This window comes from Apostichopus japonicus, chromosome 8 (assembly GCF_037975245.1).
Source record: "Apostichopus japonicus isolate 1M-3 chromosome 8, ASM3797524v1, whole genome shotgun sequence".
NCBI classification, from domain to species: domain Eukaryota; kingdom Metazoa; phylum Echinodermata; class Holothuroidea; order Aspidochirotida; family Stichopodidae; genus Apostichopus; species Apostichopus japonicus.
Genome location: NC_092568.1, coordinates 13,619,595 through 13,631,779, shown reverse-complemented (window position 1 = coordinate 13,631,779; position 12,185 = coordinate 13,619,595). Strand labels below are relative to the sequence as shown.

Below are 12,185 nucleotides of genomic sequence, written 5' to 3'. Positions count from 1 at the left end.
GCTAACAAGTAAATTCATGAAAGTCAGATAAAGGCATGACAGCTGCTATAAGAAGCCTTTATATATAACCACTTGTTAGAATTGCATTGTAAGTAGGACGTAATGGGAATATTCAGTTATCAATATCTCCATGACTGGTCTGCCATTTCATGTGGTATAACATTGTGGCTAATCTGTATATGGATTAAGAACTTGTATGTCAGCTGGTATGTAAGAATTTGACTATATGTGATATAGTATTTGACAGCAGCATGGCATATGTGACAGTAATTTCAAACTAATGTAACTTTTACATGGATTCATGCTCTTGCTTATGTTCCTGTACATTTGAGTATAGACTGCCTTTGTTTTGATGTCACTGTTACATCTTTAAAATATTTTCCTTGGATTCTTTTTCTTTTTTAAACTGCTGCAATACTAAAGTTCCAATGGAGCACACTTTGTCTTGATAATAAAATGGTGACGTTAATGTCAAGATATGACTTAACTTTGGCTCAAAATGTTGACTTACAGGTGCTGAGTTTACTACTACGATTCTGGCCCAAGGTGCATAGTCCCAAAGAGGTAAGTCGAGCGAGCAGGCATGTGAATGTACTCGATCGGCTAGGTAGTAAGACATATATTATTTATAGTCAGTATTTTTCCCATATCTGTATCAAATCAAATGTGCATATTTATCTAGGAGTGGGCCACTGCAACAAAACCTTATTGCTGTGACTTACGCCTAGCTGATGTATAACAAAAGTTGAAGACGGCATCTTTGTATATAGGTCCAGATCGTTTTCTGTTAATGTCAAAGGTCATATGAGGTCAACAGAGGTTACTGTCTGAAAACTTCGTATACAGCTTGCATGAATTTCATATTTGGTATGTGGATCCACTTCAGTGATTACGAGAAACGTGTTGATATCTCCAAACATGTATATATATGTGATGCTTGGCTTGTAAACTCTCTAACAAGTAAATGGTGCTTCAATGTTAAACTCTGTATGTAGATGCAGCACAATGAGTAGAAGAACATTTATCGTTAGTTTTGGTGGTCAAAGGTCACCAGAGGAAAACAATGTAGTTAACTTCCTAACTTCAAATAAAGCCTTCACATGTAGTATGTGGAATCAACCTTAGTGTGTATAGGAACCCTACAGTTTTCCCAAGATGTCAAAGGCCATTTTCATCAAGATACTCAAAGTTTGAAAAACCTTGTAAACTTGATTACTTTAAAAATAGAGCTGGTATGAACTTCATAGTAGTATGTTGATGTACCTAAGTGAGTAAAAAATAAGACCAATGGTTTTGCATAGAGGTCAATATCTGACAACGTTGTAGATATGATAACTTCAAAAGCAAGCTTTGGATGAACTTCATAGTTTCTATGTTTGTCTATTGTAGTGAATGCAACAACCCTACCGTGTTTTAGCCAAATTTAAGCATCTTGTGTGCATGGAATGTCCTTCTGTAAAACATGGCAATGAATCACTTAGTCTTGGCTATCTGGTTTGTAATAGCCGTAGGTGCCCCCTACCTGTTGCCATAATACCGTAAAAAATCATCTGTTACATGGGCAATAAAAGCAGTGCCCTTTAAAGCAAGTTGCTTCTAGGTGCCTTCAAAATTATCTCCATTATTAAACTTCATTATCAAACTAAATCAGGCTCAAAGACTGCAGCAAGATTTGTGCCAATAAAAAGCTAAGCAGCTGCTCGAAACGTAAAAAAAAGACTAATAATTTTACAAACGCAGATCTTATGAATCATTTAAAAAAAAAAAATTTATGATCATGTTTTCTCACAATTTGGAAAAAAATGCATTGGGTGTCCTTTCAAATTTTTGAAGTTAGCCTTGATGCCCTTTTCAAAGCTCAGAAAATTGCAGCAGTGCCCTCCCCTTGCATGAAAATTACCCTACATTACCAAGCATGGTTGAGGTTTAATTTGAGCCCGGGTTCAAGGAATGGTCAAGGTAACCCTTCATTCAGTAGGAAAAAAATTGTACTTTGTCTTGAATTTCAGTAATTGTGATTTTGCAGGTTTCATATAAGGCCATGTTAAGTAAAGTCACAGAATCCAAAGCTTTTAATGTACAAGACTTAAGTATTATGGAATGTTAACTCAAGTGGTTCCTTTTGTTTGGCATAAAGCTCTGGTTTGTGTCCATCTTTCAATATGCTCCACAACCCAGAGGTCATTGATCCTTCAATAGCATTAAATAGTGAAATGTTTGGGTTCATGCAGTTCTCTTCATTTATTCTTTTCCCATTTTAGGTTATGTTTTTAAATGAGTTGGAGGAAATTTTAGATGTGATTGAACCTGCTGAATTCCAGAAAATAATGACACCTTTATTCCAGCAATTGGCGATGTGTGTGTCAAGCCCCCATTTTCAGGTAAGCAGGACTACAAGTGTATTTCTGTTCTTTAAATTTATCTTTCTAATGAAATTCTCTGTTTGGGGGGGGGGGGTGGGATGGGTAATCTTTCATCACGAGAGGGTAAACAGCGAAATCACACAGTTTATTCCTTTTAGGGCTTACGTTTTATTCTTATCAAATTTGGTTATTGTGATCAACAGTTGATGAGTCATAAAACTTTTATTTCAGTTTAAAGGTCAAACATGATGATAATGATCAGCAGACGATGGGTCAATAAAGCTGTTTCTTCTTTCGGGTCAAATGTCATTTGGGTTCCAAACAAGGAAAGTCACATAATAGCTTGCTTTCCTCAAACAGATCATCATGATGAGAAGATGATGGGTTATGATGTGGTTGATCATTACATCAGTGGTCCTGTGGGCTCCCCTGATCAACCAAAGCATCACACTATACCCAGTACAAGAATTTGTCCAAATCTAGTCAATATCACCTCTGTTGAGTACAAATTGATATGAAAAGGTGTCTTGCTTGCTCAGGTTTTATATATTTCATATATGTGTTAAGCATCTTCCTTTCAAATAATGTAACATGTTAGCATGCAGCATTGTTGTTCTGCTCGTAATGGATGAAATGCACACGTCTTGATCAAAGGTAGATATTGTTGTCTGCAATTTGTGTGGTAACTTACTGCTTGTGGTAAAGTCTGTACTGGATTTGTATCTGCTTTGTCATATTTTTAACATGAACCATGTTTTCTCAATAGGTTGCTGAGAGAGCTCTCTACTACTGGAACAATGAATACATTATGAGTTTAATCAGTGAGAATGCGAGCACCATTCTTCCCCTCATGTTTCCTGCTCTTTACAAGAATTCTAAATCTCATTGGAATAAGTAAGCCAATTTCCACATTTTGTTGTTTGAGTGAAACAGTTATTTTTGGTTCCTTGTTTCAACAAGGAACCTTGGTAGTCAGGACAGCGTGTGTGTGTGTGACACTTTAGTTTGTATGCACGATAACTCAACAAGGGAAGACTGATCAACACCATATTTGGTGGGTGGGTGGTCTGTAATGAGTTGATAAACCTTATTGATTTTGGTGCTCATATCATGAATATTAATAAAGTCACAAGGGTCAAACATCAAAACCTTCAAATTGCAATAACTTGGCAACCACGAGTTGGAGTTTCTTCATATTTGGTGTGGTAGACAACTTATACATGCTGATGTGTCTGGCAATTGATATCATGCATATTTATGAGGAGGCCGGGCTGAGCGTTATTTTTGTAACAGAAGTTTGTATGCACAATAACTAGACAAGGGAATGATTGATCAATAACATACTTGGTGGGTGGGTGGTCCATGATGATTAGATAAACCCTATTGACTTTGGTGCTCATATAATGAATACTAATGAGGTCACAGGGTCAAAATCTTCAAATTGCAATAATTTGACAATCATAAGTCACAGTTTCATCAAATGTGAGTGTGTCATTGGTAGATAGCCTACACATGGCGATGTGTCTTGCAATTGATAACATGTGTATTTATGAGGAGGTGTGGCTTTGCATTATTTAGGTTACAAGTTTGTATGGTTAATAACTTCACAAGGCAATTATTGATCATCACTATATTTAGTGAGTAGATGAACCTTATTGTTTTGGTGCTCATGTGTTGAACTGGATGTTATGCATGTTAATGAGGAGAAAGGTCTTGGCATTATTTTGGTAACAACAGTCTGTACACATAACTGAAGGGAATGATTCATCATTACATACTTGGAGTGTTCCCTGTTAATCAAATCAATGAGCAGCAGCAAGGAACCGTGAAATGTTTTCATTCTGGTTCATTGTATTAAAGAGTATTTGGTTATTGTAATCTATCAACTTAATTCATATAGTCAGCTATGATGGTATGAAAGACATATATCTATGAGATGCCTATTTTAGCCTGTACCGACTATTTTCTGTTCATTTCAAGATGATTAAGTTTGTATGGAATGGTCAAATAGCCTTGTAAACAGACATAGTTATAATGAGTAAATTGACCGCCAGGCAGTGTGATGGATCAGCAAGAGTAGCCAGATGAATTGTTTATTATTTCTGTCTACAGAACCATTCATGGACTGATCTACAATGCTCTAAAGTTGTTTATGGAGATGAACCAAAAGCTGTTTGATGAGTGTACTCAGCAGTACAAGACTGAAAGACAAAGGTACATTCTTGCACCATGCATTATCATCAATCACTTAGTTTGATGGCTCCTATCCAGCAGTTTCCTGTTTAGTCACTGATAACTTACAGGAAACCTGTGACAGCCAACATTTTTTTCTTGTTTGTGCTAAAGAAGTATTTTCTGTATATTTGTAGATATTTTTAGTCAACATTTATAATATTATCCTACTGGGCTAAGATCAAAATGGGCACCCCCCCACCCCCAAGTGCTCTTATCAAAGCAACAATGTAATATTTGAGTAAACCTGACTTTGAAAAGATTGCAATCTTACACCATGCTCAAAACATCTGAGTGTTAAGGTCTCACTCAAAATTCTTATCTTTCCATATACAATTTCCGTTGCCAACATGTTTTTTTTTTTAAATTAGGGAGAAGGATGAGATTCAAACCAGGGAGAATAATTGGATGCAGATTGAGAAGAAAGCAATGACAAGTCCATTGGTAAGTCATCTGTCCAAACAGTGGTTATACGTAACAGTGGTTATTCCTAACAGTGGTAATGGCTAACAGTGGTTATAACTAACAGTGTTAATACCTAACAGTGGTTATACCTAACAGTGGTTATAGCTAACAGTGGTTATACCTAACATTGGAAATAGCTAACAGTGGTAATACCTAACAGTAGTTACAGCTCACAGTGATAATACCTAACAGTGGTTATACCTAACAGTGGTAATACCTAACAGTGGTAATACCTAACCGTGGTAATTGCTCACAGTGGTTATACCTGACAGTGGTTATAACTAACAGTGGTAATACCTAACAGTGATAATACCTAACAGTGGTTATAACTAACAGTGGTTGCAGATAACAGTGGTTATACCTAAGTGGTAATAGCTAACAGTGCTTATACCTAACAGTGGTTATACCTAACATTATTTATAGCTAACAGTGGTTACTTAACAGTGATAATACCTAACAGTGGTTATAACTAACAGTGGTTACAGCTAACAGTGGTTATACCTAAGTGGTATTAGCTAACAGTGGTTATACCTACCAGTGTTAATAGCTAACAGTGGTTTAACCTAGCAGTGGTTACAACTAACAGTGGTAATACCTAACAGTGATAATACCTAACAGTGGTTATAACTAACAGTGGTTGCAGATAACAGTGGTATACCTAAGTGGTAATAGCTAACAGTGGTTATACCTAACAGTGGTTATACCTAACATTAGTTATAACTAACAGTGGTTACTTAACAGTGATAATACCTAACAGTGGTTATAACTAACAGTGGTTATACCTAACATTGGTTATAACTAAAAGGGGTTACAGCTAACAGTGGTAATACCTAACAGTGGTAATACCTAACTGTGGTTATATCTAACTCATGTATCCTGAAAACAAAACAAAATTAGTTTTACATGTGGGCAGCAAAATTTGTAGTTTATTTGTGTGAACATTATCTACTATAAGAACCTTCCTAACACTTCAGTGGATGGCCTTATTAAATATGGACCACAAAGACTTGTTTGTTTGCTGAGAGTCTTTGATTAAACATAAAGGAAGCCTTTGCATAGCTTGTGGAATATAGTTACTGTATGAGTTCGTTAAAAGTTACTGAATATATCAGTGGTGTCTAATTCTTGAAGATAGTACTTATGGTCAACAAAACTATTATAATTAATTTGTTTAATCATTATTAATTAACTACTTGTTAGCACTGTTACAACACATATCAAACATTTCATTATACTTTTAGGCCATCATACTGGAAATCATCTTCTTACTTGAAAATTTCATTGAATATCAGAAACCAAACTGCCTTGTCTGTTACCGAAGTATGGAGGTGTTGTACTGAAACTCCCTTCTACTTGAGCAAACATATAGTAGTCGTAGTTTGACCAGGAAATCACATAGTATGACCACTGTGTGCTTCAGTGTGCATTGAACAGTACTATGTCACATACTTGATGGTGACCGCACACCCACAACAGAAATTTGGAATGACTTGTTAGCTTTAAGGGCTTGTAATATCATAGAATTGTCTTTGATAGCTGACTGCTCAGTAGCTGACCACTGTTAAAGAGCAAACTTCAGGGTTTTATTGTCTCATTCGCCATGATTACATATTGTATACACACAAATATAATATATTAAAATAGTATTGAAAGCAATGCAGCTGAAGGGGTGATATTCAAAACTGTGCTGGAACACAGCAATTTGATAGGCATGTAGAGTATGTAATCACTTTATCAATCAATTTGTACCCTAAAAGTGAATGCCAGAACAATGATTAGATGATTGCATTAACCTGGACTAGCTTTCTTTGTGATACAGAAATGTTCATCTTGGAATTCAACATCTTTTCATTGAATCATGTTGATTCCCTGGTTCAGGTTATCATAGAGGAATCACATTAAATCGTATGTTAATCATGTCTTTGTTTTCTGTTTATCCCGGTAGTTTGAGAAATTCAAACAGGATGTTAGAATGGATGTTGGTCCTGAAAACGAGATGGACATAAATGAGAGAATGGAGGATGATGATGGTCCTGTAACTATGCCTAAAGAGGTCTCTCACATACAAGTAAGATAAATACCTCATAGCACCAATGTGTCCATTGTCACACCATTTTATGCTTCTCTTGGTGCATATAGTATGATTATGAGGTTCTCCTTTGGATATTGTCTGTTCTATCGATATATAGTATTGAGAAGAAACAATTAACAATCATGATGGCCGTCTAATGTTTGCTTCTTTCTGATATTGCACGCAATTTGAGAGACCAGCATTGTAACGAACACAGGATTCTGCATCCGGGTCGTGATTTGTTTGCCAGTAATGAAAAATCTTCAAATTACTTTCAATCTGTTTTCGTTTAAGAAACAAGCCCCACATACACACACTCACAACTAGGCCTATGCAAAACTTAACAAATTTGTGAATGAACATCTTTCTTTTTTCGTTTCAAAAGACCACAACTTCTTCTGAAAGGAACCAAAATTTCTTCCAATCATACAGATGATTGAATTTGAATGAAAACAAATTAATCATAGCAATGAAATTAAGCTACAGGGTCATCAACAGAACCATTACAGAGATTTTCATGCTTAAAGTAGTCAATGGTGTGTTTCCAAATTTCCTGTGATTTGATTGTCTTATAGACCCTTACCCATTCATTGTCTGCAATCATTCTTACATCTGTAGTGCTCAATGAACACAAAGTATGCAACTAGTTGTATGTTACTTTCCCCTGTGTAGAGTTAGAGAAGTTTGTGCTACAGATATCATATGTGTGCACTCAAACATCATAACGTTAAGGCCTTGTTGTCAGATACGTACGTTTCAACAACAAGCACTCATGGTACAAAGTTACACTGAATTGTTTCTGAGACTATCACGTAATATCTCAATCATTGTTTTTATCAGAAAATTTTATGAGTTGAGACAATCAATGAATTTCATGGAAAGCTAACATCTCTGATACTGAAAAGGATTTTGTAATCTCACAGTATGTTTGTTGATTTTGGCGCTATATAAATGTTTTCTGATTGATTGATTGATTGATTTGTTCTCTCGGTATTGAGAGTTACTAGTGTAAAATGTGCATTCATACCCCAGTAATTTCTTCGTTGCAGACTTGCATAAATTTTCGCAGTCCCTTTGACCACGTGCTTCATTCAATTTTTCTGTGCAATGTTCGTGTGTAAACTACTGTACTTCATGCACCGTCAAAAGTAGCTATTAAAGTTTGATTTTCTTGAATCAAAATTTCATAAAAAGTTACTTACATGTGCCTACTGTAAATTTTGTGGAGCTGGTTTTTTGCAAACACTGCAAAGCACCCAGTGTATGTTGGTTATGATGATTTGCACATGTGTAGTTGAAACTCTGAAGTTTGAACGGGCCTATGAACATGCAGTTATTAACTGCATGGAATTTAGCGAGAGATCTGCCTACTGTAGGAACGGCAAGAGTTGGTTGTTTTTGAAATCGCAGCGAGGTCAAAGCATGGAGCTGCTACAGAGTTGGCAAGTAGGGAAGTACAAGGGCGGATGAAAGACAGGCTGGGTGGTGAAATTGGTTGAAAGGGCAGGGTGGGCAAAAAGAGGGGCAGGGCAAAGCAAAGCAAAGCAAAAACAGCAGGGCAAAGCAAAACAGCAAAGCTAGGACACTAGGCCATCTGGCCTATATATTGTGTAGAGCATTCACAAAGTAAAGGTAGTGATACCATCACACCTTTACAACTACACCAGTAAAAGTAGGTCTTACAATACACACAATTGGTGTATGCAAGCTTATTATATGGGACACAAACTATTTTGGGGACTTTTTTGTTGTTCTTTCTCTAGTAGTATTTTCTTCTCTTGTAACTTTTATTCGCTAGTAACATTACTGGAGAAATGGGCACCTGATTGATAAGTTTAGTATTTTACTGCTAAGCACCACTTGTATTGCTGTTACATGGCTGAGTACTATATCACACTGGTCTGTTTGTTTCAGAAAACCATCAATCCGGAGGTGAAGAAAGAGGCAAAGCCTCTTTTGAGAAGAAAATCACAGCTTCCTCATGATGCTCAGACTGTGAAAGCACTTACAATCCACCAGAGGTCAGAGGAGTATTTGGTAGCATCACCTGAAACAAACAGCTGATTATCTCTTTCTGTAGGACAGTCACCTCTTCATCTATGTGCCTGCGGCAGCGTTAGATGAACGCTGTGTGGAATCAATATTTTACGATTTTAAAAGAGCTTTGCTATTTATTGTAACACTTCCATGATTTTATGGCAGAAGCTTTTTTTAAATCATTCTTCAAGCAACAAAGAAAGCCTTCTTGTCTGGCAGATCTCTTAGTTTCTGGTATGTGTTTGACTGTTTGGCAAATAAATATTTGCTTTGAAACAAGTAGTTCCAAGTGTAAACTGTACTTACCAATAGGCTTGTTGTTTTGGTATGAATGCCTGACTGGAATCTTTTAAACCAATCATTTACATTGCCTCTCGACATATTTAAGAGGCGTCCTCAGGAGACTTGTATGGTTTGGTTATGTCAGATGTAATTAGAAACATGTTGCCTTTTTTTCTTGAATTCTTTATCACTAACTGTTCACCTTTGTTGTATGTTCATTTAGGGGTGGAGACTTTAAAACCAAATGTAAATATAATATTTCACAAATTCTGTGTAGCTTGCTGCTATGAATATTCAAGAGTGCACCTTACTATGTAAGTTTAAGTAACTAAAATAACAGATGTATTAGCACTTTGTTATAATGGAAGTGTTGAAGAGAGGGAGATGGGTTTTTTTAAAATATTGTATTGACTTTTAGGATTCGGGGGTGTTTGATTTACTCTACTTTCACCGTTTGGCAATAAGAATCCTTCAAACCAGTTCGTTCATCTCTGCATCTAGTAAACTTGATCATCGCCTTAGAGCATGAAGCTCACTATGATAAATGGAATGCAAATCTTAGTTCCTGTCTTGCTCTAGTTTCCTTTTAGGTTCTAAAAGTTATTCATCTTGAGAACCACAAGTCACTTTGGTCAGTTAACTAGTTAAAAGGACTGCTTTATTTGTTATCACCAAAGTAGAAGATGAATCCTGTTACAACCAGAGTTCTTGTTGAGTGTATAAGTGCTTACTGTCCTTGTACCTGCTACACTCCTCAGCTGGTGGAATAAGCTTTTGTGTGTTCATTGCCAAAGGGTGGCAATTAGGAGTTGAATGTACTGTATCTGAATTCTTAGTTTGGGATCCATGCATGGTCATAGGACACAACCCATAGATCACTTGGTTTGCTGTTAACAGTGCACCTGTTTTTCCTTGCAGTTTTTCTTTCTTCTTCATCTTTTTCTTCTTCCTGTAGCCTACTTAGCAAGTTACTCCTGTCAATATTGTTTGAGTTTGAATGAAACAAGTTTGGAAAAGATATTAGCTTATTGATAATGGGTCATTTTGCAGGACAATCTAATCGACCATTGTCACAAAGTTAATATTTATCTCAGTATTATCATCACACTCGATATCATGTGCAAGTCACTTTTAGCTGAGATATTGTTAATTGTGTAGTGTTTTTGGTTTACCTTTTAACTTCTTGGCCAAATGTTGGAAGCAAATTACCTCAAGTTGTGCATGCAAAAACTCTTGTCTCCATATCAGTTTTGGGGGTATCTGAACTGGTCGATGGGGATTGCTTCAGGAGTATCATAGCTTACAGAATGTAAAGTAAGGTCAAGTCATGTCAAATTGTTACTGTGTCATGCAATACTCTGAAGGAATCAAAATTGGCTAACTTCAACCTTTTTATATACTTAGTAAGAAATGAAACATCTATCATCCATTCTAGAGATAATAATCAACAAACATTACTTATTAGCATATATATTGAGATTAAGAACTATCAGTCAAATATTTTTAGCACAAACTGTACTCAATTATTTGCACCATTTGATGGTGGTAGCAATGTGGACCATGAAGTTACATTTATGTGTACATCAGTTGTTAAACACAGGGTTGGTGTCATTTCTTGGGTTTTAATTCTCAGTGGCTGGGTGAGGAAATACTCAATAAGGAACTGTTGATTCCTGGTGCTAGAGAAGTTCACCTAGCACTAATATGTCAAACATTGCATATATTTTATAGAAATCAGTATGTTATAGGGCCCAGGCTTGTTCAACATTGATTATCCACTGAACTAATTGGGATGAGTTTTGCTTGGAGTTGTACCTCAGTATTGGTTACTCTCTTAAGGAGGTCCAAATTGCAGCCACTCTTATACCCTAATGGTAGTCTTCCGTCTGAGATTAGTATGTAATAATATCAGATATTGATGTAGGCTGAGGGTGGGTAGCCTCAAAGTGACTTGTAAGAATGCTTTCCAGTCTTGCAATCACTTCAGTGGTCAGAGGAATGATTACATTTGCCCATCGAGTTAACCAGTCTAGATTATTTGACAAACATTTAATTGTGCCAACAATGCCTGTAACAGTGCATTCACTTATTTAATGCTGGGTCTGTATGGATATCCTGTAGTTTCCTTCTTGGAAGTAATTCATCTTCAATCATTGTAGGCTATTTCTGTGCTGCACCTTGTATCTGAATTAAGTCAAAGAAACTACATTTTTTAACTGAATAATGTAATAAGTAAACTTTTGATGTGAGACCTGGATTATGCATCGTTTTGTCTGAATTAAGAATGCTTTCATGACTGTGAGCATTTATTCTAATAACATCTATGCACAGCAACAACCTGGGCACTTAAGTATCATATGTAATATAGAATCATGTCAAGAGCTAGGTGAAATGTACTTTTTGTCAGTCTGGTATATTAGAATCTTCAAATATATGTGATTTCCAGATTCAGCAATTTTGTTCTTTTTATTTTAGCAAATAGTCAAAGGGCAACAGGGAAAAAGTGTGAAATCTTGTAAACATGATACCTCAAGGAAAGTTGTCTATGCAGTTCTTATATTTGGATTGGATTTCTGCAATTAGTTCAGTAAACCTTATTGATTGTGGTGTAGGTCAAAGGTCATTTGGGTCAGCAGTGGGCAGAATATGGATATATCAAAAGTGCTATATCCAGAACCAGAACAAGAAAAAGAGCTCATGGTATGATGACCTTGTCTATTGTATAGTTTGTACAT

General features: G+C 36.1%; 1 protein-coding gene across 1 annotated transcript in view; it reads left to right on the top strand.

The window, feature by feature from the left end:
• Positions 1-11,897, top strand: part of LOC139970599 (serine/threonine-protein phosphatase 2A 56 kDa regulatory subunit gamma isoform-like) — a 32,904-nt gene extending 21,007 nt beyond the window's left edge. Inside the window, exons 11-17 of the mRNA XM_071976406.1 lie at positions 514-564; positions 2,262-2,381; positions 3,130-3,257; positions 4,476-4,577; positions 4,967-5,039; positions 7,006-7,128; positions 9,046-11,897. Coding sequence (XP_071832507.1) covers positions 514-564; positions 2,262-2,381; positions 3,130-3,257; positions 4,476-4,577; positions 4,967-5,039; positions 7,006-7,128; positions 9,046-9,195 — 747 coding nt within the window. The 3' untranslated portion in view covers positions 9,196-11,897. The remainder of the gene's footprint in view (positions 1-513; positions 565-2,261; positions 2,382-3,129; positions 3,258-4,475; positions 4,578-4,966; positions 5,040-7,005; positions 7,129-9,045) is intronic.
• Positions 11,898-12,185: the final 288 nt, after the last annotated feature.